Genomic DNA, 27343 nt, shown 5'->3' with positions numbered 1-27343 from the left:
CCGGAGAGGGGGGCAGCCCTGCTGCGGCTGGGCTGAAGTGTGAAGATGTTGTAGAGTGGGATGTTTCTGTAGCACCAGGAGTCCCGGCGTGTGACCGCCCTAAAAAGGGGGGATTGGTGGGGTGAGAAGTGCCGGTGGGCTCAGGGCTTGAGGGAGCTGTACGCTGGGAGATGCGCAGAGTGAGTGGGAGAGGCCTCAGGAAGGTCTCTTGAGAGCCCCCAGAAGTAGGTTCGGGTGCTGGTCAGGAGGGAGGATGAAGGAAACCTGCCGGATTTGTGCCCGGGAGCTGTGCGGCAACCAGCGGCGATGGATCTTCCACACGGCGGCCAAGCTGAACCTCCAGGTGCTGCTCTCCCACGTCCTGGGCAGGGAGCTGTGCCGGGATGGCAAATCCGAGTTCGCTTGCAGCAAGTGTGCCTTCATGCTGGACCGCATCTACAGGTTCGACACTGTCATCGCGCGCATCGAAGCCCTCTCCATCGAGCGCCTGCAGAAACTGCTGCTGGAGAAAGACCGCCTCAAGTTCTGCATTGCAAGTATGTACCGCAGGAACAACGAAGACTCTAGCACAGATGACAGAGCTGGAGATGGGACTGTAGACCTTTCTAACCTGCCTGATGTACGGTATGCTGCCCTCCTTCAGGAGGACTTTGCTTATTCTGGGTATGAATATTGGACGGATCAAGAAGAGCACAGCTTGGAGCCACACAGCTGCCATTCTTCAGAGGGAGCAAGTAACCGCCCGCGGCGCTGCCGTGGCTGTGCCGCGCTGCGGGTGGCCGATGCTGACTATGAAGCGATTTGCAAAGTGCCGCGAAAGGTGGCCAGAAGCATCTCCTGCGGGCTGTCCAGCCGGTGGTCGGCCAGTGTGGGCAATGAGGAGTCATCCGTGTGTGATGTGGCGGAGTCTGCCAGTGCCAGAGTGCCTGTGGATGGGGAGAGCATGGAGGAAGGCACGCCTGCATCCTCTGTTGAGTCCCTGGACACGACTGTGGAGGCAAGCCCTCCACAGCAGAAGGATGAAGATGCAGATAAGGGGGTGAAAGGGAATGGGAAATGTGACGATTTCTCAGATGACCGCATGACCCCAAATTCTTCGCTGAGCGGCAACAGGCTGGAGCTGGCCCTCAGTTTGATCAAGGCTTTGGACTACAAACCCCTTCAGAGCCCCCGAGGCAGCAGGCTACCTATTCCTGTGAAGTCCAGCTTGCCCCCTCCCAAGCTCAGCCGTGACTTGGCAGATGGCAGCGCTTCTGCTGGCTTAGCGTGTGCTGGTTCTGCCTTCCTGAATGCAGACAGAAAATCCTTTTCCAGAGCTCCTTTGGGTCTTCCCCTGGAGATTTCTGAACTGCAGGAGCTGTGGGATGACCTCTGTGAGGATTATATGCCGCTGCGGGTACAGGTAGAGGTCATTGTGCCGCCATTCAATTGAGCAGTGTCCCTGTGGCCCGACACTGAGCCTGCTAGGGATTCTTCTGTGCTGAGATAATACAGATAGCCATGTGTCACTGAACCCAGGACTAAGAATAGGCAGCTTGGTCCTTTTTAGGTGTGCCGCCTCTCTCCTCTGTCATGCTCCTGTTATCTGTTTCCTCCTTGTGTTCTGAGAAATTAACCTTCCCCTCCTCCATCAGCTCTCCTTGTCAATGCAGCCTGCTAGATGGGTCTAAGCTCTTTGTGTGCTTTGTCATTTTTCTGCTGAGAAAACACCAGTTTCACTTCAACTTTCTCTTTAAGAAGTCAGTGTGACTTTTACCTACAACCAAAGGGAGTGTTTTAAGCTTCCGGGCATGTGTTTTCCAGCAAATCTGTTTTCTTTGTGCCTGGGTAATGGTTCAGTGTCAGGAACGCCTGCCTCCAGAGCCCTGCCCCTGCGGATCAGGCGTCCAACCTGCCTAACGTGCAGATCTGTGCAGGGATCTGTGGCGCGTGCCCTGAGGAAAAGGTGTTTTCCTTGCAGGTGGATTTGCGCCAGAGGATGACTTTAGGGTTGGTATTCTAGATAATTGGTTTATTTTCTGATCCTTTGAAAAGATTCATCAATTAGTGGCAGGTGCTGCTGAGAGGTGATAAAAGCTCCTGCTTTCACGGGACTTCCTGGTGCTGTTATCTGCCTCGATGGTAGTCCTCGTGTAGCTCCAGATTGCCTCTGGTTTGCTGGCTTTAAAGAAATCTTCATTAGTATGCAGTCAAAAAGCTGAACTTGTAACTCCTTTACCTCTTTCCTTAATGAATAGAAGGCCTCAGTCAGCTTCAATTCAGGAATATCCGTGTCAGCCTTAATTGCATTTCCATTAGCAGCCTTAGTGTCGTCTAATGCTCTAGGTAGCCTGGGGGATTAGAAAAATGCTTGTTTATCACTATGGCAACTGTGTCTGTGCTGAATTACGCTTCCTATTCAGCCAGCACTGCTTGCTGTCCCGTCTGCTTGGGCGTTTCCCAGAGCTGTGTGCTTTTCCCATAGAAGCCTGCTCAAGAAATGGTGCTAGGGAGGGATGTAGCAGAACTAATTTTCATCTGGTGCACAAAGGCATCGTGCTGGCAGCCAGTGACTGCAGATGTGAAGCAGGGCGTTGATGCTGCTCCTGTAGTCTGTGTTGCTTGCTACTAATTTTCACTGCTAGGGATATATTTACAGCATAAAAATAGGCTTTCTGTTAACAGAATGTGGTGCAGTCGACGTGGCCTGTTTACGGCTTGGCTTTGTGTCATGCATCACCATCCTTGTCTGGGAGCTGTGTTTGAGGGGTTTTTCCAACCTCCAGCCTCTGCCATCTGGTAGTCCCTGCCAGGAATTCATGCTGCAGGATTTTTTACTGCCTGTTCCTGGCCATGGCAGCAGTAGTTGTGGTCTTTGGTGCAGGTCCTGGCAGAAGGGGGAAAGGACTTTAATCCTTTGGATGGCTTTATCGGCAAAAATGAGAAGTCAGATGCAGCTAGTAGACTAAATAGTTCTTGTATAAATGATTTTTCTTTCTCTTTGTACAAGCAACACTCTTTCTATAAGTCAGGAACTGCTGTCTAGCGATTCATACGCATAAACGCCTTTGTGGTAATGTGAAAGGAATGTACAGGATATATAGGACCACAGCTCCCTTATTGCTTTTGGAAAACTGCAGTTCTTTAAATTTACTGCTGTAAGCTACAATGACCAAGAGCAATCTGGTGTCGGGGTACGTGACCTTGTAGGTACTGTCATCTTGGGTGTTTTCTTGAACCAACAATTTTTCCTCTTCCTCACTGCAGCCCCAGGAAAATGCCACCAAACTAAGCCTTTATCAGACACACTCTTGCAGCTGCCTGCAGTGCTGTGCTGGCAGCAAGGGAAGCATTGCCCTGCTGACAGCTGGTCTTTTACCCACTGTTCTGGGCAGATGTGAGCTTGGCAGGCTTAGATAATGCCATGATTATTATTCTTACTTTTTAAAGAAGTGTTCTGTCTAGGTTAGCGTGTGCTTATATTGCTGGAGCTGTACTGAGGAGAGATTGTCAGTAAATTATTGATGTAGGAGAAACCACTGGGGAGCCGTGCTCCTGACATGGCTGCAGGGAAGCATGAGGGAGGCAGCTTGGGCTTTGGAACTTTGGACTCTGGAGGTGGCTCTGCCTTTCCCCTCCCTGCTCTTAGCTCGTTGCGGGCTTTCTGCTTATTTTTCTTTGGAATGTGCAAATTGAGGAAAGGTGTGTTCCCCCGCACCCCGTTTTCGTCAGTGTTATTTCAAAATAGCTGCTGTGTGACAGATTCCAGCCACTCTCCCTGTCTGATCTTCTGGCTGGGCAAATTTGAAATTACTTGCTGTGACTGTTTAAGTTTTCACTAAAATCTTAACAAAACATCAGGGTAAAGGGAAGCATTGCTTCTATATGTGAGAGGCAATGCACAGGTCTGGGGGAGCTCTCCTGTGCTGCCTGTCTTTCCCAGAGACAGTGTTTCTGTGGCTGCTGAAGATGAAGATTCAGTCTGACAGGGCTAGTCAGAGCTGGTGGTTGTTCTCCCTGTGCTGCCTGGAGCTGGTGCTCCTGTGTGCTCTGAAGAGCTCTGCTGTGTTCTCGTAGCCTCTGCACTGCAACCCTGCACTTGCCAGGGCTCCCACTTAAAACAAGACACCAGTACAATCAATCTCGTATCACCGATAATATTCAGGAATACTCAACGAGTCCTGTGAGGGCTGGGATGCGTGGCTGGGTTTGAATGCTGCTCTAAGGAGTTAACAACTCACTAGGCAGGAGGTAGCAAAATAGTAAGAAGGGATGACAAGGGATTAGTGTGTGCTCAGCCAGCAGGGTCTGGCAGGCCACGCATTAGAAAGCAGGCTGTTTCCATTCTCAATAAATGGGTGTATGTCATGAAAAAAATCTCAGGTGTGGCACTAAATTTGGTATGGTTTGTGGAGCTGCAGGAAATCACACATGGTGTGGGTGCTGGAGTATGAAAGGAGAGCCCAGAGAATCACAAGTGGAGGGGTTCAGAGCAGGGGGTGACTACTAGGTCATGGCTGGAGGGTAGCTGGTGGGAAGGGTTGAAGGTTGTGGGCTTGATTAAGACAGAGAAGCTTGGCAGAATGTGGGAAGAAGGGGGTTGGTTTGGTGCTGGTTTTGAAGCTTTCTGAAGCTGCCAGCAGGGCACATAGGAAGGAGGGGAGGTTTCAGGAATGTGGCCCGGGTGTGGGGATCAGATCCATCATCAACCTGCAGGCAGTGGTTAGAGCCAGACAAGCTGCGGGGTTCATGGTACGGGAGTGAGGAGAGACAGGGAGCCCAACCAGAGCCTTGGGGCAGCAGGGTGCTTCTGGCATGTTGGGCAGAGAGCTGCCAGGTGCCAGCCTGCCCCCCAGGTGAAGGGAGACATGGGCAGCATGATGTTTTGGAGACAGTTAGAAAAGCACAGTGGGCCATGTTCAGGCCCATGCTGCAAGGTCTGTGAGGGCTGACAGCTGAATAGAAGTAGCCAGTGTAAGACTTGAGCCATATCTCACTTTTTTTCAGAATTTGCAGGATGAACGTCAGCAGCTGGCTCCAGGTGACCCTGCAGCAGGGGAGCACGTGTCCGATCTGTGTGCTGCAGAGCTGCAGGGCAAAATCCAGCAGTTCGAAGCTGCCAACAAGGTATTTCTTCATGAACAGCAAGTTCGGTGCCTAGTGAGTCTGATGTAATTAGTATTGGAGGATGCCTCCTAGCCTGGCCAGAGGCAGGCATCTACACCTCTGTTCCGGCAAGGGTGTGCGCCGACGCATGGTTCTCAGTGCTGTTGTCTGCCATCTTGAGTTAAAAGCATTTATTTTTTTCTGTAGCTGGGCTGTGTAAATTTTCCATGTTAATTTTTGCAAACCATTATTTTGGAAGAACTTCCCACTTGCCTGGTGAGCCTTCTGGCAGCTGGTGAAGGAGAGATGCACAGAGCTATTTCCCTGTCTCTTGGATTTGCATGGGCTGAGCCTGTTGCAGGAGAGAAGGGCACCTGCCTTTTGAGACAGCTGCCTTCTTTTTTTCAAGCAGTAAGGGAGATCAGCGCATAGGGGGTCCTGTTTTCATTTCAGTTTAAAGGCTTTCTTAGGAAAGAAACATGCATCTGAGTTGTCTTGAGGCAGATCAAATTTAACATGTGTTGTGAGGGGTAGATGTTCTTAGTTATGCTCTTGAACTCTAAGGTAAATTATACCCACTGGGAAAACAGAGGGGTTAAATGGGAAGAAACATTGGGATGGGATCTTTATTTAAATGTGGGGACAGCTGTAAGCTGTTGGAGCTGCCTGGACCACAAAGGTTGACAGGGAAAGAGAGGCCCAAGGCCCAGGAAATGGAGTTGGAAGTGTTTAAACAGGTTAGGGGGAGTGTGTCTTAGAGAAGAGAAAACATGACAGGTGTGTAAACTAATGAACAACAAGAGGAAAGCATGTGGCAGCACCCACTCCTTAAGAAATTGAGGCTTGAGTAAGTTCCAAGGAATATGCGTATCATCCAAGACTAAGAATGCCAAGAGGCAGCATGTTTAAAATGCTAACAAGTAGTTGCTTAAATGTACATGTGCTGCGTCATGAACATTGTGGTGAAAGCAGAAAACTGTCCTAAGCTGTTTGAAATGGTAGCCTCTTTAGGGTGAAGATGTGAATGGCAAAAGTTTCTCGGGTTGTAAACCAGCCACAGAGACTAGTGAGACATTCCCCTTTGCTTTGCAGCCATGCTGTTGGCGTGCTGGCACTGGCTAGACTCTTTTGTGCTGAAGCCAGAATTTGAGGCTAAATAAGCCATTGATCTGATCAAATGTAGAATTACCTAGACCAGCAGTTGCTGCAAGAGTGCCTGGGTGGTCAAAGGAGACAGTTAGAGAAGCGGCTGGAAGATTGTTAAAGGGGCAACTGCAATGCTCTTGAGGACCTCAGGCACAAAGGGGACAGTTTTTAGAATGTGTAGCTTCTCCATTTTGATTTTTTTTTTTCAGATCTCTTGGGAGGTTTTGGGGCTGAAGCAGCCCCTTTCCTCTTAAGGGAACAGAAACAAAAGATAGAAACTGGGAAGGCTGCTGGGCAGTCCGAGCAAGACTCTCCTGGAGTATGTGGGAGGCAGTATGATATGTGAACCCAAGCCTGGAACCTCCGCCCTGCGCGTGGGGGCTGCATTGGAGGGGCCAGAAGCACTGGAACAGTCCTGTGGAGGGACTTGAAGGCTTTGTGTTTACTCATCGGTCTCCACCCAGCTCAAACAGTATTTACAGACTCTAGAGGGAGCCACGTTGATCTTGATCTTGTGAACACCTGGGCTGTATGGACTTGAGTAAGGAGTGGAGGGAGTCCTAAGGGTGTTTTTGTAGAGCATTAGGCAGGATTGAAAAAAACAACGTATTTCTGTCTTCAGTTGTTACAGGAAAAGCTGAATGAATTGAATTTGGAATTAAAATCTGTCCAAGAAACGTCGCAGAAGCAAGTTTGTACAATCCAGAGTCTGAATGAGGCCCTGAAGAGCAAAGAGAGTAAGGTAATAGTTTTGGGTGGACAGGGTGGTGCTCACCGAAAGAGGAAGGTATGCTAGCCCTGTAGCCAGTGACTGAAAAGGAACGCTTAAGCCATTGCTAGGCATCCTGGATCTCATTAAATTATTTCTTGCAAAGCTCTTACTTTCGTGCAATGCTGACATGTCATAATCCATGCTGGAGGCTTGGGACGGGAGAGTTTGTGCTTGGTTTGCCAATGACTGGGCTTCCTATCCTTTGATTCATAGACACAAGAGCTGTACCATATCATTGAAGGGCAGAATGAGACAATAGCCAAGCTGCGGGACATGTTACACAGAAGCCATCTGGGGCAGTTGCAGGTATGTCCCTGGAAAGCCTCAAATACATCAGGTTTTGTTCTGCAGGGATCTTGATTTTTAAATCCCTCTTGTGAAGTGAATCTCTGAGTTTCTCTGCTTTTCACTCTTGTTAGATGTCAGAGAGCCCACTCTCATCCCAGGAGCAGCAAGTGTCACTGCTAGATCTTCAGAACACACTTTTCTGCACCAAGCTGGAGGTGCGGAAGCTGAAAAGAGCTCAGCGCCAGAAAGAGCATCAACTGGCTGAAGCCAGGAAAGCAACCCAGCTCCTAGAGACCATGGTGCATGAGGAAGAGCAGCAGAAAGAGGCAACCTGGAAACACAACCAGGTATGACAAGCACTTAGCCTGGAAGTCTCTGGGTTTACACAACTTAAGAAGCACTGATGTAGTCAGTACTCCACTCTCATTCATCATTTCTGCCTATACCAGTCTGGGCATACTTGGCTAATCCCTTGTCACATGTGGCAGGGAGAATTCTCCAGCCTTCTTAGCTTCATATCTGAGGATTTAGAATCAGCAAAGACACTTGATAGTGGGTGTGTTGTCACTTGTATGTCTTTGGCTGGTGCAAATGTCCCATCTCGTTTTACAGTGTTATGAAGTTAATGTCCACTGCTGCACAGGTTAGCTGTGATTGACTGTAAAGCTCTGCCTGTGGCCAGAGCAAGGGGTTTAGATGGATGGATACCCTGGAGAATGAAATAAATTCAGACTTCATCACTGTGGAAGTGTGTTTTAAGATGGGAAAGCTGTAGTATTGCAGAGCATTTTTGGCTGTTCCCACAGCCCTTGTTGCTCTTGGCTTCTTCAGATTGGCCTGCTGTTCACAGGTCTGTTGAGGACTGACTGCCAAGGTATGTGCTTTTCCCTCACAGGAGCTGCGTGCTGTAGTACAGCAGCTGCAGACAGAGCTGCAGGACAAGGCTCAGCAGCTCCAGACTGTGGAGTGGGAGAAATGCCGTGAGCTGCAGGCCCAGGAGCAGAGAGTTCAGCGTTTGAGTCAGCTTCTGGCTCGCAAGGAACAGCTTCTGCAGGTGAGATGCAGAAAGATTCAAATTGAGCATAATTAGCCAGGGCCCTTGCTCCTCCTTTGGTATTTGGTGATGCAAAAGTCAGTCTGTAGCTTTCACACATGCCCATTGAAGAAGGGATGGAGAGAGATGCTTCTGGGCTTCCAAGATGAGGAAGAAAGCACAGGTATCTGAGTACGTCAGCCCACAGCAATGGCAGGTGCTAGTCAACCAGCCCCAGGTGCTGGGACTCTACTGTCCTTTAATGTGGGGGGTGGATATAGTTAGCCCTCATTCTCCTGTGTTGCTGTCTGGGGGGTTTCTGGACTGACTAGGAGTGTGTGTGTGTGACCCCTAGGAATCAAGGGAGCTTCTGCAATGCCAGCAAAGCTTGGACAAGAGCCCTGCAGCCATGAATGCCATGTTGGAGAAACTGCAGCAGCGAGTCAGTGACAGGGATGCTGCTCTGGAGGTGAGCACAGTGTTGGTGATGTCTCAGTTTTCCCTGAGGCTCAGCCTTTGGGTTACAATCAGCGGTGCAGCCCCAGGCTGACCCCAGGGGCAACCATGTCTTCTACATGCTCTTCATGGCTCAGCCTTCCAGAGGAGTCCTCTGAAAGGGAGAGCTGAGGTGCCCCACACAGTGAGTGGTGGGCTGCAGAGCCCTACTACCCCATTCTGAACGATCACCTCCTCTCACCCTAGCGAGCAGTAGATGAGAAGTTCTGTGCACTGGAGAAGAAGGAGCAAGAGCTGCAACAGCTCCATCTCTCGATAAGGGAGCGTGGAAGTGACCTGGAGAGACTGCGCAATGTCCTGTCCAGCAACGAGACTACCATTCACGTGAGTCCTTGTACCTGGGCGTGTGGAGTCCAGCCTGGCTGTGGTGTGGTGCTAGACAAACCTTCCTGTAAATGCTCTGGTTGTTGCTGGGGAGCAGCTGCAGGGTGTTGGCCTTCCTCTGGCCCTGTGTGCAGGGTACGTTCCTGGATCGCTTGTGTTTCTGGACTGGGTGTAGATGTGAGTGTGGTGTCTGGAGAGGACAGGGGTGAGTGAATCTATGTGACTCCATTAGTAGGAGAGACTGGTATTTCCAGTTCTGCTTAATTCAGGATAAAGTCTCTGTCCCTCGTTGAGCTGCTTCTGTTGTGGTCCCCAGAGCCTGGAGAGCCTCCTGAAAGCCAAAACCCTGGAACTAGAGCAGGTCTCAGCAACCTGCCAAAACCTCCGCTGGCTCAAGGAGGAGACTGAGGCCAAATCCTGCAGCAGGCAGAAGGAGCAGGAGGGGATCATCCAGCAGCTGCAGACCTGCCTGCATGACAGGAACAAGGAAGTGGAGGTAAGACCTTAGCTTGGCTTCCTGAGCCTTCAGCCAGTTTGTCTGCAGAGAGGGTGGTCCCGAACCAGAGCCTTCTGGCTGCCTGCCTCTGAGGAGGGCACTCGAACCTGTGCCCAGTGCTTTGGAAGCTAGCTGCTTTTGGTACCTGTAAACACCTGTGCTTGCTGAGACGCTGCTCTCTCAGCTACACCCAGGCTGAAGGGCTGTTCATCCTTGAATAGCTTGCAGTTTGATGGTAGCAATGTCTCCATCTCTCCCTTCCTCCCCCTTGTTCAGGAGCTTACAGCAACTCTGCTGTGCAAGCTGGGCCCAGGACAGAGTGAGGTAGCAGAGGAGCTGTGCTTACGTCTCCAGCACAAGGAGAAAATGCTGCAGGATCTCCTCAGTGACAGGAACCGTCAGACCATCGAGCATGATGCTGAAATCCGGGAGCTGCTGCAGGCTGTGAGCACCAAGGAGCAGCAGAGCAGAGTGAGTTGTGTGCAGTGCTGCAGTGGGCAGGCTGGGGTGGATGGCTCTGCCTTGCATTAAGCGAATAGAAGCTGCGCTCTGGCTGCTGTTGGCGTAGTGTGGTGGAGCTGTTGAGTGTCGAAGAACCACATGAGATGCCATGAGCTGTTTCTAGGTTGGTCTCATCCCATCACATCGGAGCAGTTACAAAGCAGCAGCTCTTGCAGCAGTGTTCACGTGTTAGATCCCTGTCATCAAGTGGACTGGGCAGGGTTTGTCTGTGTGGTAGGAAGGGAGGTACAGATCCTCCTAGGTATCTGTGCTCCTGGGCTTGGGGCAGCAGAAGGGCTGTGGGAGGGTTGCTGCCTCACATGGGTGTTAGCAGACCAGAAAGGAAGATGGCTGTTTTCTTTTGTAGCACAGAAGCCTGAGGAAGCTCTGCTCATTGCCTCTTAACTTACACGTTAGTCAAACTAGTGCGTGGTCCTGGGCATGTAAATGCCCCTTAAAGAGCTACAGTTCCTACTCTGCCTACTCTTGCACGCTGGGTGCAGTTCAGTGTTACCCAAGATACTTCGCATTGAGTTTCCTTTCATAAAAAGGGGGCTAAAAGGCCAGGCACTATCTCCTCCTTGTTGTCTGTCATCTGTCTTTCTCCCCTCCTGAATGGGGTAAGAGAAACTGAGGAGCTTGTTCCTCTCTAGGTAGAGAGGTCAAGCCTTGCTGCAGTTGTCTGGCAAGTAGAGATGGGAGGGCTGCAGTGGAGTTGCTGTGAGTGGCCAGGAGCAGTAGCTCCCAGGCTGGTTTGCAGAGTGCTTCTAGTCTCAAGTGACGGATGAATACTGAGATGGTTTCCCTTAGTCTCTAAGGAAGGTGAGGGACAGGGACCCCTGGTCACAGACCTGCTTTCCCCTATTTTTCCCACTCATTCAGGCAGCTGCTGAGAAGATGGCACATGCTTTGGCTGAAAGGAGCTGCGAGTTACAAATCCTACGCCAGCATGTGTTGGGGAAGGAGCCTGTCGGGACCCAGTCGGCTGGTACCAGGCTCTTGAAGCAGGACAAACAGCCCATACAAGTAAGAATCATGCACTGTGTTTCGCTGCCTGTGGCCTCGGTGCTCCAGAGGGAACTGATTGCCGCAGAAGGAAATGGGAGAGAGTGGAGCACCACAGAGAATGATAGAAATGAAAGTGGGATTAGGGAAGAGACTTCCTATAGGAGGAAGAGAAGAAACTGAGGAGCAGAAATGCTGCCTGGATGTTCTGATCTTGATTCCACCAGCCTTTGTCACTCAGTGTCTCCTTTCGTTTTGATCAGGCAGTATTTGAGTCCTTGGGGCACGTGAGAGTATGAAAGAAATCCGCCCTTTGACCTTCCAGCATTGACCCAGTCCTTCCTTGGGCTGGGCTGCCTCGCTGTATTGTAATCCCCTCCCTGACATTGTCACATTCTGGAGGGGACAAGGGAGCTAATTTTAGGTCCCACTAATTCTTGGCAGAGCCTGCTGGCTGTTTGCTGTCTCTTCCACAATTGGAGTTGGTATTTTTAAAGCAGCTTTGCTAAAAACCCCTTTGAGGCTGAACACAACTCCAAGGCTACATATGCCAAGCTCCTACTTGAGCAGCTGTTAATGGTTTGTTGGTGAGCTGACATGTTGAATGTTTTTAAGCAGCTGTAAACAGGTTGCTTGTTTCTATTCCCAGGATCAAAGTGAACTCTAGAGACTTCCAGGGACATGTATATGGGCCAAGCTCTGTGTTTTCCTTCCTGCATGGTCCCTCTGGGCCACATCTTTGGATGAAGATGTAGGTCTTTGTAGAGTCTCAATTGAAAGATGGGTTTGCTGCAGTTGAGTAAAACCTGTTTAATCCTTACTATGAAGACGCTCACTGCCAGCAACCTCCCAGTCCCAAATAAAACAAGGCCAGTGCCCTGTTGCTCACACATACAGCTTCTAGACTGGGTGCAATTCACTTGTCCCGGCTGCCTGGCTAGATCCCCTTCATTGGTTTCTCACATATCGGAGGCATCAACAAAGCAGCCAGCAGCTTTGCTGCCGTCCTGGAGCTCTGGGGAAGCTGCAAGTGCTAGGTTCCTCATAAAGGTGCAAACCTGGAGGCTTTTATGTTTTCAGGAAATACTGCAAAGAGCTTGTGGAGCTACAGCCATTGCCAGACCTCCACAGGGGGACAGCAGCTGCAGGACAGAGGGAGGTGAGTGTGGTGACAGGTTCCTTCACCGTCCCCAAACATGACCAGGGCTTTTTGCTGTGGGAGAAACATGATTACATGAAACTGTGAGAGAGTAAAGAGCTTTGAGCAAAATTGAGTATTTTGAAATAAAGCTGTGCCTCCCCTTTGGGTGATGGTTCAGGGATGTCTGAGGATAGGAGTATGGGGAAAAAAGAAAGGCTGGTGTCGGGTTTGAGGTGAGGTGCTTCTACGCAAGAGCTGACCCTGTCCAGTGAAGGGTTTATGACTGCGATCCAGGCTGGGCTGAGACAAGTGCAACTGGTTTGGGTTTTGCCTTGTGGCCAGGACACCTGAACTTTGCCAGGGGTGGGACAGCAGGCCTGGGATGTTGCTGTTGCTTTGTGCTGCTGTTTAAGGATCAAGCAGAGAAGAAGAGTGTTTTCTGAAGAGGCAGTGTGATGAGAAGTGCAAGCATTGTGGACCTGTCTTGCCAAAGAGGGATTCTGTCTGATTCTGGGGTCAGAACTGACACACGGTATCCCTGCAGTAACCAAGCTGTCTTTGCAGTTATGACGTCAGCAGCAGAACTGGAGAAGGATCTTGTTAATGCCAAAGAGGAGCTGGAGTTAATGGCAAAGAAGGAAAGGGAAAGCAGGGTGAGCTTGTGATGGAACCTGTGCTGATCTCCCTTGCTTACAGGAGACAGTTGGGCTGCCCCTCACTGAAGGTTTTGGACCCCCTGTATTGTGAGGGTACTCCCAGTGAGAGAAACGGGGCAGCAGCTTGCAGTGGGGTGTTGGCTTTCTGAAGTCTCTCATGGACTTCTCTTCTTTCCCTAGCGGGAGCTCACTGCTCTCCAGTCTGTCGTGGCCGTGCAGGAGGAAGAGCTGCAAGTGCAGGCCTCAGATATAGAGTCCTTGACCAGGACTATCCAGATCAAAGAGGACCTCATCAAGGTGAGATAACACACTGTGCTGGGTCAGTTCTGCGGGGGAAGGCTGCAGAGGAGTCTCTTTTCCCGCCCCCCCCCCACCCCCCACCCCCCATCCTCAGACTAATGTGGCTGGCTGTCCATGGATGGTATTGCTACTGGTTTGCCTACAGCCCTCTGTGTTACTTTGGCCAGAAGGCAAAGGCCTCAAACCCTCAGAGTGGTGTTATCTGGCTTTTTGCTCCATGTGTACCAAACACCCTTCTTTGAGAGTCCTTTGAACAGAGTGTATTGTGTACCTTCTCAGTTCTTGCTCCAGGCTGTTGTATGTGCCTAATACACTCTGGGTGCTTTGGCATTTCTTTCTTAGGAGACCTGGGTCTTCCCAAACACTGGAAACTTTTGGCAGTTGCATTCCAGAGAGGATTATGAAGGTCCAGCTGTCCTTGTTACTGATCCCTTCTTCATTGAGCTCTGCTGCTGTTGGTTTTCAGGATCTGCAGATGCAGCTGGTGGATCCCGAAGAAATTCCAGCCGTGGAAAGGCTGACACAAGAAGTGCTGGTGCTTCGGGAGAAAGTGGCCATAGCAGAGTCACAAGGACAGGAGGCTACTGGAAACAGAAGGCAGCAGGTAGTGTGCCATGTGGGGCAAGCTTGCATGTGTTCATATTTCTGCTGGGGCTCCATTATGAGGCTTTGTTTTCAGCCTTTGGATATGCCGAGATGTGCTTGTTCTTGGAAGCTGGCTGTGTGTGATAGGGGGAATACAGAGGAAAGGATTGGTTCCCTTCAGCACTTGTCTCAAGGGAGTCTTTTGAGAGTCCAGGGGTGACACTGATCAACCTCATCACTTGGACACAAGCAAGAGAGGAAGGGGAAGCCCCTGTTTCTTTGAAGCAGCCAGATGCCTCCTTTGATTTCTGTCTCTTTTTTTAAGTGTTGTGTCTTGTCTCTTCTCTCCAACCAGTTGTTGCTGATGCTGGAAGGCCTGGTGGCTGAAAGGAATCGGTTAAATGAGGCTCTCCAGGCAGAGAGGCAGCTCTACGGCAGCCTGGTAAAGTTTCACACGCACCCGGACAGGTAAGCAAGGCTGCCTTGGCTCTGTGCTGCCCTGCTCCGCTGCTAGGGCAAGTGTGGGTGGTCCAGTGGGGCAATTCCTGAAGCAGTGATTGTTCTGTACGTTTGAGAGGCCTCAGTGGAAAGGAGAGAGTCTGGGCAAAGAATCCGACAAATGCGGCTTTGGGAGTCCAAGTTTTAGGCTGCCTTCGTCCCCTGAAGAGGCTGCAATGGCCAGCTTTAAATGCTATGTCAACTGCCCCCATTGCCACCTCTCATTCAGGCCCTGGGATTTCCATCTCTGTTCCCTGGCTTATCCCTTCCCAGCTTAGTTTCCCACCCACACTTGGCCACCTTTCAGAGGCTGCTGTCAAATTCCCAAACAGCTGTTGGGTTGATAAGGATCCGTCTAGGTGCTTATCCAGGCAGTTATCCTGCAACGCAGTATGGCCTGCATTCTCTGTCCTCTCTACTAATCCCCTGCCCTTCATGGGGCTGCAGCCTCTGGGATATTTGAGCTACCTGATAGCAAGAGAGTGCATAAGTGGAGTTCTTGGGGTAAGTACTGAAGAACAGCTGTGACTAGGAGTCCCCTACCATGGGCTGGAGCCTTTTTGGGGGATGGCTGTGCTTTGGGAAGGTTTAGAGGTGAGGCGCAAGAGGTGGCCGAGCTGCCTGGGGAGCACCCAGGTCCTGCGCCTGGAATAAGTGGCAGTCCTGGATGGAGCGGCCAATTCAGTGTGTGCTTGCTGCAGCCTGTCTAACCCTCTTCCCTTTTGTGCGGTGTGTCCGCTTAGCGCTGCGAGAGACCACACTCTGCAGGTGGAGCTGGAGGGGGTCCAGGAGCTCCGGGGACAGCTGGAAGAAGCTCTTGGAAGAAGCTTGGAGTGTTTGAGCAGGCTGGAGACACAGGGCGCCATAGGAGGTGGGGAACAGGAGCGTGTGAGAGTCCTACCCCAGCATGCCTTCTGAGCACTGGTGCTCGCCCGCCTGCCACGGAAACGGTTCACTAACCAAGCGAGCCTGTCTCACTGACTCTGGGAGGGTTGCTTTGGTACTTAGCAATGGTACGATAGAACTGGTGCAGGGCTTTTTTGTTTTATTTTTGAGCTGCTTCGGAAACGGCAATCAGTGCAATCCACCTGTGTCTCGTGTATGTTCCTGTCTGACCCACCCTGGTGGCCACTGATGTATTTGCACATTCAAATCATTCCATTTTAGTTGATTTCCCTTTATCTCCCTTATCCTCCCACCCCCATGGGCCAAATAAAGATTCCCTTTCTCTGAAGGAAACACCAAATGTTCTCTATCATCTCCCAAGTGCATGAGTGTGAGTTTTTGTATTCCCTCACCCTTTTTCTTACCCAGTGACATCCCCCTCTTGGGTTGATGGTGGCTGGCCCAAAAGGAGAAGGTGTATATGGAAAACTGGGTTCCAGAGCCAGAGAATTTGAGAAGAGCCGCAAGACCTGGTGGCACTTGCCTGGGGCTCTTACAGAAGTCTTGAGTGTAGAACCAATGATTCATTTTATGCTTAAAGCAAATCCTACTCCAGTATTGATGGCTTTACTGACTTTTTTTTCCTAATTGTAAGTTGTCTCAGCCTAGCCTGCAAGTGCCTTCAAGGGAGAGCTTCCTACTGTTTTTTTGATAGATGGTTTGGGGTGACTGAGACCTGTCCCTGCTCCCAGGGTCTGGGCTGGGTCTGCTCCCTCATTTGTATGCACACATCTCACAGGCTCCACATGCCCCTTGGGCAATGGGCAGGGCCCTATTTCTGCTTTGCTGGGGGCAGTCCCACTTGGCACCACTGCATACCTTTTCTAGGGCATCTTTTACCTCCTCTGGGAGCGTTGAGGCTGGCGTGAGAGCTGAAAAACAATAGCAGCAGCTTTCCGATGACCAGCACTTCTCATGCGCAGTGGGCTATGGATCAGCTGTCTCATACTCAATCACTTCCCAAGGTGGCAGGAGCAAATTTTGTACCTCTGAGCATCTGTTTTCTGCTTGCTGGGGAAGCTGAACTAGGAGCGAGTGGAGCAGAAGAGCTCTGTCTTGCTGGGCTGCGCCATGTGGACCTGAGACTGCGCTGCTGCACATCTTGTGACTGCTTCACGTGGCACCACCTAGCCCAGGCCTTGCACCTGTGCTGAGGTCTTCTCTTCCCTGCCTCAGGTGGGGATAGGAGGCAGCACAGCTCTCCCTTTGCACGCAGCAGGTCAGCACTGCTCCTCTGGGTCTGCACCTAGCTGCGTGCCGAGTTCAGCAGTTCTCATGTGGCCTGAAGGGATGCAGCTGGTGGCTGCTGGGCCACTCTGGTACTGGGTTAGCTTTTCCTTTCTTGTATTTCATCTCATTCCCTTCCTCTCACTTCTCTGTGTAGCACCATCTTCTCTTTCTCCTTCTGCCTCTCACTTTGTAGGAGCCTTTGTCTCCCTGTCCTTATCTTTCCACCTTCCCTCCTCCATCCTGGCTCTGATGCCCAGCTGCCTCCCTGGTCCCTTGGGTACCATGGAGCCCAGGACCCAGCACAGCCTCATTGGCATGGCGTGAGGGAAGTCTTGGCTGGTGCTCCGACAGCTCCCATCTCTTCTTGTGTGTGTGTTTGCTGCAGATCTGTCCCCGGCTAGCATCACTGCTGTAAAGTGTCCCATAGGGTGAGGTGTCCCAACTTTTCTGCTTGGTTCTTTAGGGCCTCCTTTCATCCCTGGTATCCTTGGCTGTGCACTCCTCTGTCCTGTGGGAGGACCAGGCTGAGATCCCATGCCTGAGAGCACCCTCTGTCAAACTGTGCAGTGCTTTGTGCTGTCTTGTAGCTCTTTCTGGAGGTCTCTCCTTTTCTCAATTTCCCTGGGGACCTTGCTTCCTTTCCCTTGTTCCCAGCAGCGTGAAGGCTTCCAGCGCAGCCAGTGCAACTGGGTGTCCTGTTCCTGTGGACCATGTGCAATTTTCAAGCCGTGCAATTTTCAAGCCATGCAACTAATTCTTTTTGACTTCAGGCTAGGTGTGAAAGAGGAGTCTGTGAAAAATAGTGCTGGGGTTGCATCTCTTGTCTCCTTTGCCAGTAATACACAGAGAGCTGAGCAGCCCTGTCCCTTCAGATTTGTACCCTGGTGTGCTCCTGCTGTGATGGATGGTTCAACCACTTGGTGAGCAGCAGCCTGGGCACAGTCTGCCCTATGTGCACACTTCTCTGCTCCTCCAGCACCAACTTTATCCTCTTCCTGTTTTTGTATTTTTCCTTGAGATGTGTGCTCCCTTTTCCTGCCCCAGTCTTGGAGCGCTGGGAGCTGTGCAGAGCTGTGGGTGATGGTGAGAAGTGGGGTGCTGTGTCCTGGCACAAGAGGTGATTCTCCCATGTCCCCAGAAGAGGTGTGCTGGCTGTGAGCCACCCTGCCCTGGCCTCTCAGCCATGGTCACCCAGCTTGACACCGATATGCACATGGCCCTCAGCTCCCCAGCAAAGCCTGCAGCTGAGGGTCTACGTCCCCTTACCGTTCGGGGCCCTGCAGGGATTGAGCTGTAGCCCTAGACAGTTTGTCACCTGTCAGATTGTGTCCCTAGGGGCTGTGCTTTGGCTATGCTGAATACCACCCATGGAAGCTGCTTTATCACTGGGGTGCTGCTGCCGCTTCCAGCTGCCTCTTAAGTGTTTTGCTCCCGGAACAGCGCTTCTCCATGATGGCTGTCCTTGCTGCCTGGGGCACGGCTGCTTCAGCAAAAAGGCTCCATCATGCAGGGTAACGTCTGCCCAGGCTCAGCAGTGAGGTGGCCCTGACTTTTGCAACCTCCTGGCTGTTGCTTATCACGAGTGGGTCTCCTGAGTGTGTCACCATCTATGTGCACATTGTGCTGTGCACCCGCCTGCCCTGCTGCAAGGTATGCTCCTGGCTGGTCCTTGGGTCTCCCTCCCAGGAGCCATATGCTTCCCTGCTGGCGGCTTCACCACCGATGTTTGGCCTCTCTCCTGCCAGGATTTCTCTGTGTTCTCGTACTCTGTGTTCAGCCTTGCCTGGGAGCTCCAGACCTGATGGTAATGTGTTTGGCCACAGGCAAAGCAGCTGCATCTCCTGTGGGGTACAGGCAGCTGCGAAACCTGGCCCTGCACAGCCCCAGGGGATGGTCTTGGGCCCTGTCTAAGCTCCCCTTTCCGTGGGGAGAAGAGGGATTTGGGGGTACACCTATTTCCCAGCCTAGGCAGTCTGAGCCTAAGCAGAGCAGGCAGGGCGCTGCAGCTGGGTGGGAGGAAAGCTGCCCAGACGAGGGGTGCAAGCCCTCGCCTGGGGTTCTGCACCAAGGAGCCAGGAGCAGAGCTGCGTGCAAGCAGAAAAACGTGCTCCCAGCTCAGCTCTGTGGGGCAGGGTGGGCCCAAGCACCCCACGCGCCGTGGTATGGGATGCAAGTGTCCCTTTAGCTCTGCTGCAGCTCTGCAAGGCCAGCGCAGGGCTTGCAAAGAGCCCAGTACCATGCGTGACAGCAGGGCTTCGGCGATGTGGGCAGGGTGGCTGTTAGTGTCCTCCATGAGCTGCCCTTGCCCGGGTAGGTGATCTTGTGGGGTACACCCCCACACTCCTGCCAGATTGGGGCAGTGCTGGCAGGGGTCCCTGACTGAGCACGTGCTGCTGCTGCTGGCTGTGGCTTGTGAAGTGGCTGCAGGGTGGGTGGCACCTATGCATGTGCGTTGGGGCAGAAAGCGCAAGGTGATGTGAAGGCAGAGATGTGGATGGGGCAGGCGCCGATGCTGGGGCTGCAGGCAGCTGGGGCTGTCCTGTCCCTGGGTGCAGGGCCAGTACAGGGTGCTGGGTTGGAGCTCCAGCATGCAGAGAGAGGGTGGCAGGGCACAGGGACAGTGGGGAGACCTCAGTCCTGCTGGGAGTTCCCCAGCACCAGGTACGTATGAGAGTAGGTACCTGCCCCAGGGCTGCCCACAGTGGCCATGGGCATTACCAGGAAGGAGGGGACAGAGGCAGTGCTGCCATTGCCACTGCTTTGAGCGCCTTGTTGTGCTGTGCTGTCCCCTAGGTCAGGCCACAGGCACAGATGCTGATGATGATGCCAGCACCAACTTCACCAACAGCATCAAGGAGGAGGCAGCCCATAGTGTGGCAACCCAGCACGTGAGTCAGGGCAGCGTGGTACTGGCAATAGCAGCGGCAGAATTGGGCACTGCGCCGCTGCCAGACTGTGTCCTGGTGCCTTCAGATATGTCCCCTATCACCCTCTGTCTTTGTCCCTCTAGAGCAGGCCCCGGGCCCCTAAGGAAAGTGGGGGCACTGAAAGGACCCCGATGGAGAGCACGGCACCTGCTGTGCCGAAGCAGGAGCTGCGGGCAGAAGAGGAGCTGCAGGAACTGAAGGCGCAGCTGGAGGAAGCCGGCTTCTCCTCTGTCTCCCACATGAGGCAAGAGCCCTGGGATGCTGGAGCCAGCGAGTGGCAGTGGCTTGAGGGGATACCCTGCATCCCAGCCGCTGCCTGCCCTTCACAGTGTCTTGTGCCCCTAGGAAGGCAATGTTGAGCCTGTGCCTGGAGAATGCGGAGCTGAAGGAGCGGATGGGTGAAGCCACATCGCTGCTGGAGAGTGGGGAGCAGGAGGAGGCTGGGCTGGGCAGCTCGCTGGCACCTGAGCCCCGCAGGCTGCAGCGGAAGAACCGCAACACCCTTGGGGACCACCCGGCCGGCGGCAGTGGGGATGGCCAGGGGGTCCTGACAGAGAGGGGAGCTGTGCCCACCAAACGCCCAGCACTGGAGGCACGATCTCAGGATGACATGCCCAAGAGACCCTGCCCTGGTACCCCGGGCGGAGGAGATAGGAGCCACGTAAGTGCCCTGGGCACAGGGGACCGGGATGGGGATGGGGATGGGGATGGAAATGGGGAGCTCACAGCCCATATTCCTTCTGGCAGGTGGAGGGCACAGCCCCTGGCAGTGGCTGGCCGGGGCTGGGTGCAGAGCTGCGCTCCCAGGTGGCACAGGGCCAAAGGCAGTGCCAGGAGCTGCAGGACAAGCTTGCCGCCTCGGAGGCCACGGTGCGGGCACAAGCCGAGCAGCTGGAGAAGTACCACGTCCTGCTCCGTGAGTTAAAACCCCAGACGGGATGGGGGGAGTCTGCGCCAAGCCTGGCGTGCCCTGTGCACGGTGCTGTACGTGGGGCAGGGGTGGTGAATCCTGCCTGGAGGGGGACCCTGAGCTGATGGGGCTGCCCAGCAGGTGAACCCCACACCCAGCAGCTCAGCAAGCAAGTGCAGGTGGACTTCCAGGACCTGGGCTATGAGACGTGCGGGCGAAGTGAGACTGAGGCTGACCGAGACGAGACCACCAGCCCTGGTAAGGAGAGCTAGGGCTCCAGGGATTCCTGTGCCTTGCCCACCTGGCATGGAGAAGTGACATCATGCCCTGTCCCCTCTGCAGAGTGTGAGGAGCCAGATGTATTCAGCGAGCCCAGCCTCGGCGAGGAGCCAGGGTCGCCGTGCCGGCCAGGGATGCCCAAGGCAGGCAAGGCTGCCCAGAAAGCCATGGCTCCGGCCGATGTGGGGGCCCTGCACCAGCACATCCAGGACCTTAAAGCACAACTGCTCAATGCTAACAAGGTGATCCAGAGCCTGCAGCGCCGTGCCCGCTCCATCTCCGTCACCAGTGGCTACACCTCGGGCACCGAGTGGCCCCTGCCGGGTCCCATGGCCCTGACCTCCCCAGCCCACAGCCTCACCGACGAGGATGAGGGCTGGCAGTCGGACGGCCACGGCACCCTCTGCCCGCCTGCCCTGCAGGCACACCGCGACCTGCAGCACCTGGTGCACCGTGTCACCCTCCTCGAGGCACAGCTGCCCACAACCAAACCTGGAGGCGTTTTGCCCAAGGATCTGCAATCTGCCACTTGGCCAGGGTATGACCGTGGGGATTGGGACCAGACAGGGGTCTACGGAGGTCTCCAGGGGTTGCCCAAGGGTGGTGGCTTCTTTCTGCATGCTTTTACTGTAGCTGGGCTCCTGGGACGTTTGCACAGTGGGGCAGAGCCCCAGCAGTGGACAGTGCCCAGACTCCACTCATGGTACACTGTCCCTGTTGTGTTCTCTGGGGGGTCCGGCAGCCCTGTGGACCCCCCGCTTGCTGATCCCTCCTAGGAAGTACGACTCGCTGATCCAAGCGCAGGCTCGGGAGCTCTCCCACCTGCGGCAGACGCTGCGGGAGGGCCGCGGGGTGAGCCGCAGCCTGGCCCAGCACCTGCGCGATGCTCTGCGGTCCTTTGAGGACCTCCTCCGCGGCACCGACATCGACTACTACATGGGCCAGGGATTCCGGGAGCAGCTGGCCCAGGGCAGGCAGCTGGCCGAGAGGCTCAGTGACAAGTTAGGCACCAGTAAGTACCTTTGGCAGGGGTACTGCGACTGGACATCGTGGGGCACGGTGGGCTAAGAAGGGACTCTTTGATGGGCTGGGGCCATTCGGACATCTTGTGTCATGTGGGCTACGCTCTTCGAGCTGGGCTGTCCTGTCCTGCTCTGCTATGCCTCTGTTTGAGAACAGGCAGCCTGGGGTACGGAGACACTGATTGGCTCCTCTTTGGCTTGGTTTTTCAGGAGATCGACAAGATGGGGAGGATAAAACCAGCCATGAACTCCTGGCACTGAGGTACCTGTTCCCTGGAAGGGCTTGGGGGACCTGCTCTGTGTGGGCACCCCAAGAGCTATCACTGTTCTTGGGGTGGGGATCCGGGGTGCCCTTGGGGTCTCTGCTCCAGGTGGACGTCCTGGGGCTGCCTGTGCTCTGGGGATGGGGAGCCCCAGGCTTGGGGGTGTCCTGGGGCAGCCTTTCAGCACAGGTGGGATGCAGCATGTGGGGTGTCATGCTGGAGCGGGGAAGGGCTGTAGGATGGGGGTCATCCTGCCCTGCCAGCCCTGGTGACGTGCCACCTCCGCAGGCTCAGCCGGGAACTCCAGGAGAAGGAGAAGGTGATTGAGAGCTTGGAGGCGAAGCTGCAGGAGCGCTGTGAGTCCCCAGGCAGCAGCCACCTGCCCTCCGAGTCATCCCGCTCTGCCACCAGCTCCTCCTTTGTGTCCGAGGGGCTGGAGCCCTGCTCCGATGGGGATGCAGCCAGCGAGTGCAGCCAGTGCCGCGAGGAGCCCGCCCGACTCGCAGGTACCGCGGGGTGCCTGGGGGCCACAACCGTGGGCTGGGGACGTACAGCCCCTCTGTAGTGTGAGCATCCCTGCAGCAGTAGGTGCCCATCAGGCCTGGGCAGGGGCTGCCTGTGTGGCATCATGCCCCAGTGCCAGCCTTGGGGGGCTGAGCACACAGCACCTGGGGCCGCAGGGGAGCCTCTCAGGGAGCCCTGCCATGGTACCACAGCCCTGCAAGGCTGGGACCTGACTGGCCTCACGTGGGCTATCCCAGCCCGCAGCGTCTCTGGACATGGGGACTCAGCTGCTCGGGGCATGCCAGGGTCCCCAGTGCCCCCGGGGAGGAGGGGTCCCTGCCAGGCTGAGCCAGAGCCACGCTAATATCTCTCTCTGTCTCTCTCCTGTCTCTAGGCCTTCACTTTGACTCCTTGTCCAAACCCGTTAGTGCCCCCCTGCCTGTACTGGCCCCCGGGCTGCCCCCCTTCCTGCCTGCCGGGCCCCCCCCTCCTGCGGCTCCCCCAGCTCCCCCACTCCTGGGCTGCTGCGGGACCCCCGTCTGCTCCCTGGCTGAGGCGCAGCAGGAACTGCAGGTGCTCCGGAGGCAGCTGGGAGAAAGTGAGCACTTGCCTCCAGCATGGGGTTGGTCCTGCCTGCCCTGCGTGCCGTGCTGTGCCGTGCTCTGCCGCATGGCCCTCCACCCTCTCTGATCTGCCTGTCCTGCCCTGCCCTTCTCCTGCTTCCTGGGGCTACTGCTTCGAGGTTGGGTCCCGTCACTTTGGCTGGGGGATAATAGGGACATGTGGCTTTCATGTAGGGAGGACCTGGTGGGTGGGATGGACACAGCCTGAGTCAGCACTAGCTCTTAGCGTGGGCACTTGCACATCCTAGGGCCTCTGAGAAAGGGCTGGTTTGGTTAGTTGTTGTGTAGGAGTGGGGCTGAGACCCTCCAACTCGTGTCACATAATCAGCAAGCCCTGGGAGAGCCTCTGCTCCAGGGGGAATGGGTTTGACTGGGGCAGAAGGTCAGTGATGGGGGATCACCATGGGGGGACATTGGGCTGCACTGCTGGGCAGAGTGAGAAGGGGGCAAAAAGTACATGGCGAGAATGTGTTACCCCCATTCTTCCTCCCTGCTCGTTGCCCTCCTCCTCCTCACTGCTTTGCTCTGTGCGTGCAGGTGTGACTCTGCCCATGGCATCAGCAAAGCCCACAGCCCCACTGGGCCCCTTCGGAGAGGGCAGCAAAGCCCCAGCATCGCTCTGCCGACACGGCGCGCTGCAGAGCCTGGCTGAGGTCCCCAGGGCCAGTGAGACCCGTGCCCTCTGGGACGTACCCCCTCCCAGCCGGCCACTCTACGGGGCCTTGCCATCAGGGTACCCCTCTGGCCAGAAGCTGACAGGTAAGGTCCGCGCTGGAGAGCATGGGAGCATCCCGGCTGGGTGTGGGGGAACAGGGAGGAGACCTAGCACCAGAATGGCTGTAGGATACGGCTCTGGTACGGCGTGGGATAGTGGGGACGACATGAGGCAGGTGGCACAGCCATCCCTGCCCTGAGCCATCTCCTTGGCGGGGGCAGGGGCAGACCTGCTGGAGGAACACTTGGTGGAGATCCGCAGCCTGCGCCAGCGCCTTGAGGAATCCATCTGCACCAACGACCGGCTCCGGGAGCAGCTCGAACGCCGCCTGGCCTCTACCAGCAAGGCCAGTGGTACGGTGCTGCACTGGGGCCGGGGCTGCTGCGGGAGCCATTGCATGGGGAGGGCACTCGCCCCATGCACGGTGGGATGTTGGGGAGAGAGACTCAGCACCAGTCCCCCTTTGCAGGATTGCCCAGCGATGTCTATGCCCAGACACCAGAGCCAGGGCTGCAGCTGAGTGGGGAGAACCAGGCTCTGCGCGAGGACAACCGGACCCTGCGGCTCCAGCGTGACCACCTCTCCCAAGGTAGGGCTGGGCCACCAGCATCCCCAGTCTGAGTCCCAGAAGGCACTGGCTGAGTGGGGTGGCGGTGACACCTCCATGCTCTCTGTCCCCAGAGCTGGCACGGGTGCAGGAGGCGCTCCTGGCTGCCTGCTCCCGAGCACGGGAGGCTGAAGCAGAGCTGGGCCAGAGGCGTGGGGAGCAGCGGAGGCTGGCAGAGGAGCTTGCTGAGCACCAAGACAGTGTCCGGCAGCTCCGGGACGAGCGGCGCTCTCTGCAGGAGGACAACAACAGGTAAGGTCTGGGACATTGTGGCCTTGGGGCTAGCAGGGGTGGGCGGTATGGCTGGCACCAGACCCATACGTCACCCTTCTGCAGGCTGCAACACACAGTGACGCTCCTGCAGCAGCAGTGTGAGGAGCACCGCCTGCTCCTGCAGACCCTGCGCACGGAGCTGCACGTCTATGAGAGCCTCCCTGGCCCCTCTGCTGAGAGCCGTGCAGGTACAGGACCCATGCCCAGACCCTGCCACTAGCCCCAGCCCCCCTGCCCAGCTCCTGCTCTTGGGGTGCCTGGCCCCTCTGCAACCCTTGGGTGGTCCCAAACACCTCTCCTGTTGTGGCAGCAGGAGGGACATGGTGGCCCTGCTGGCAGGCAGAGAGGGAGGGCAGGACCCCAGCAGCCCCAGGCACAGAGCCACAGCCATTTGCAGGGGCTCAGACACTTCTTGTTCCAGGCTGCTTCCCATCTCCTCCGGTGCGGGATGTTGGCACAAGTTCAGCAGCTCCTCTCTTCTCCCCACTACCCTCTGACACGTCGGTGGCCCGGCAGATGGACGGTGGGTACCAGAGCCTGCACAGACATGTGCCTCAGGAGTTGCTGAGACCTGAAAAACTCGGGGCAGCACCCTTTCTGAGGAAGGATGGAGAGCCCAGGGCAAAGCCAAGTCCCCAGGATGGGATGGGGAGGGCCACAGGGGAAGCAGGCAGTGGTCCTCACCTAGCCCTGCTTATTCCACAGAGCCACGTGGGGCAGACCCACTGGTCAGGAAGAGTGAGGGACCGACGGGGGCTCACGTCGTTGGCCGCCTGGACACCTACCAGGCCCTGGAGCAGCACATCCTGGAGGGGAAGGCACTGGCCCGCGAGCTGATGTGTCTCACGCGCCCAGCACTTGGGCTGCCCAACTGCCCGCTCCCAGGAAAGGAGGTAAAGCGTGGGCAGGATGGGGCTGGCAGCTGCTGGGGGCCAGACCCTCTGCGGACCATGCATAAAGCAGCTCCTGAGCCCAATATCAGCCCTGAGGCTTGCAGGGCTGGCAAGCGGCCGGTAGCCTTCTGCCCAGGGGCTGATGCTGGCACTGCCCTGCTGTGTCGGGCTGGACAGGGTGAGTCCCTGGGTGCAGCGGGATGCAGCTGCCCCGGCAGCACCCGCTCCCGCACCCTTCTCCCGCAGGCCCTGGGGTGGACGGGCGCAGGGCACCTCTGGGGCAGCGCCAGCACCCTGCACCGTGTCCTGGAGGAGTGCGCGTCTCTCCTTACCGCCTTCTGGAGCGCCGTGCTGCCTGTCAGTCCTGCTCAGCACCAGGGCAAGGTAAGCACGGGGCTGGGGGCTAGAGGGGCAGTGGAGCTTGGATGCTCGCTGCTCATCAGGCTTGTCTCATCCCAGGAGCAGGTGCTACAGGGTGAGATCGCAGCGCTGCGGGCCCAGCTCTCCGAGAGGGAGGATGCTCTGCAGAGCACAGCCGAGCGGCTGCGCAGCACAACCCAGCTCAAGGACAGCATGGAACAGTTCATCGTGAGCCAGCGTACGTGGCCTGGGTGGTGTCCTGCTGCAGGGTGGCATGGCCAATCTGGCCTGGTCCCCCTGTGCCTGGGGTGGCTCCACGGCACAGGGACCTCACCGAGCCCATCTCTCTCTCTCTCTCTCTCTCTCCCCTTCACAGTGACCAGGACCCACAACGTGCTGCGCAAGGCCAGGACAAATCTGGAGGTGAGCTTGTCCTGGCAGCCAGTGCGGGATAGGGATGGGTGCCCCTGCCCTGGTGAGCCCTGATGCCCTGGGGATGGGCACAAATGGCAGACACACCATCCTCTGGCAGAGTGGTGGCTGATGGGGAGGTGCTGAGGGGCCAACTGGGTGCAGCATGTGTGGGACACAGGGACCCGTTTTCCTTGGCTGTCCCCAGAGCACCCTGGTGCAGGCCCGCCATGGCAGCACTCCCCCCTCACCACCATGCCTGCTGTCTTGCCAGGTGAAGGCCCAGCAGGCCCTGCCCGTCGCCTGAGCCCCAGGCAGGACAGGGAGCGATGCCCCCGGCCGTGGAACAGCCCCGCTGGCTGCCGAGCTGTGCCACACCGGAGGGCTGGAGCGTGGACCCTGTCCCTGCTACTGCCGAGGGCTTGGGGTGGACAGGGATCTGGGGGGCCCAGTGCTGCACCGTTAGTGGGTTTGTGCTTCCGTGATGGTCGTGTGCCCTCTGCCCACCTTTGCTTGGCATCGCAGCAGCAGCAGCTGCTGGCTTGGGCTTTGCCTGCCCCATGCTTCAGCGCTTGCTCCCCTTCCACCTGCGGTGCTTAGTGTGGGGCCTCTCAGCCCTCCGCGCCTCCTGCCCCAGGACTCGGTCCCGTTTGTAAGCCTGCTGCATACCCGTCCCTGCTCGTGGATGTATGTATATGTATATAGATAGAGGTATCGGAGCTGCGTTTCAGGGGCTCCCCGGGCATGTCGGGGCCCTGGCGCGGGAGGAAGATGTAAGAAATGCCATGTTCTGTTCAGTGGCTGGAAAGTCCCCAATAAAGGTTTCCTTTGGGTTTTGGTGTTTCTAGCACGCCCGTCTCTGCAGCAGTGCACCCTCCCTCCGCAAGCTACCCACAGCACAGGTGGCAACAGGCACCAGCTGGCCCCAAGGGGCTGGCTCTGAGCCCCACTCCAGCACCCCAAGAGCAGTTCTGCACCCCACTGGGCGCTCCCTTCCCTCCCCACTCCAGAGCCCCCTGCCAACACCAGGCTAGC

At 55.6% G+C, this 27343-nt stretch overlaps 1 protein-coding gene across 3 annotated transcripts; it reads left to right on the top strand.

Moving 5' to 3' along the window:
* PDE4DIP (phosphodiesterase 4D interacting protein) lies at nt 1-27158 on the top strand. 3 transcript variants are annotated; one of them, XM_069789877.1, is made up of 38 exons: nt 1-1402; nt 4987-5106; nt 6854-6973; nt 7217-7309; nt 7423-7638; nt 8187-8345; nt 8680-8793; nt 9027-9164; nt 9481-9660; nt 9937-10131; nt 11044-11187; nt 12247-12325; nt 12872-12960; nt 13144-13260; nt 13730-13867; nt 14204-14316; nt 15090-15217; nt 19315-19409; nt 19532-19692; nt 19794-20109; nt 20196-20364; nt 20497-20616; nt 20701-21175; nt 21414-21649; nt 21870-21921; nt 22211-22428; nt 22821-23048; nt 23587-23808; nt 23986-24117; nt 24234-24353; nt 24446-24623; nt 24708-24832; nt 25066-25167; nt 25350-25537; nt 25784-25921; nt 25997-26135; nt 26274-26320; nt 26583-27158. In XM_069789877.1, exons 1-38 carry the CDS (start codon nt 254-256, stop codon nt 26613-26615), a joined length of 6786 nt encoding a protein of 2261 aa, XP_069645978.1. In that variant the 5' UTR covers nt 1-253; the 3' UTR covers nt 26616-27158. The 3 variants fall into 3 exon arrangements, with proteins under 3 accessions (XP_069645978.1, XP_069645979.1, XP_069645980.1); XM_069789878.1 differs by having other exon boundaries at nt 2-1402; nt 20500-20616; nt 22821-23024; XM_069789879.1 differs by having other exon boundaries at nt 152-1402; nt 25350-25921.
* Nucleotides 27159-27343: the final 185 nt, after the last annotated feature.

Source organism: Haliaeetus albicilla, chromosome 8, assembly GCF_947461875.1.
Source record: "Haliaeetus albicilla chromosome 8, bHalAlb1.1, whole genome shotgun sequence".
Taxonomy (NCBI): Eukaryota; Metazoa; Chordata; class Aves; order Accipitriformes; family Accipitridae; genus Haliaeetus; species Haliaeetus albicilla.
Note: the sequence above shows the minus strand (reverse complement) of the source record. Positions and strands in the feature narration are given on the sequence as shown.

Coding starts and splice junctions, on each gene's coding strand:
- PDE4DIP (XM_069789879.1), top strand. CDS start 254: ATGAAGGAAACCTGCCGGATTTGTGCCCGGGAGCTGTGCGGCAACCAG. Junction 24,624..24,707: donor CTGCAGGAGGACAACAACAG/GTAAGGTCTGGG, acceptor ACCCTTCTGCAG/GCTGCAACACACAGTGACGC. Junction 26,321..26,582: donor AGGCCAGGACAAATCTGGAG/GTGAGCTTGTCC, acceptor CTGTCTTGCCAG/GTGAAGGCCCAGCAGGCCCT.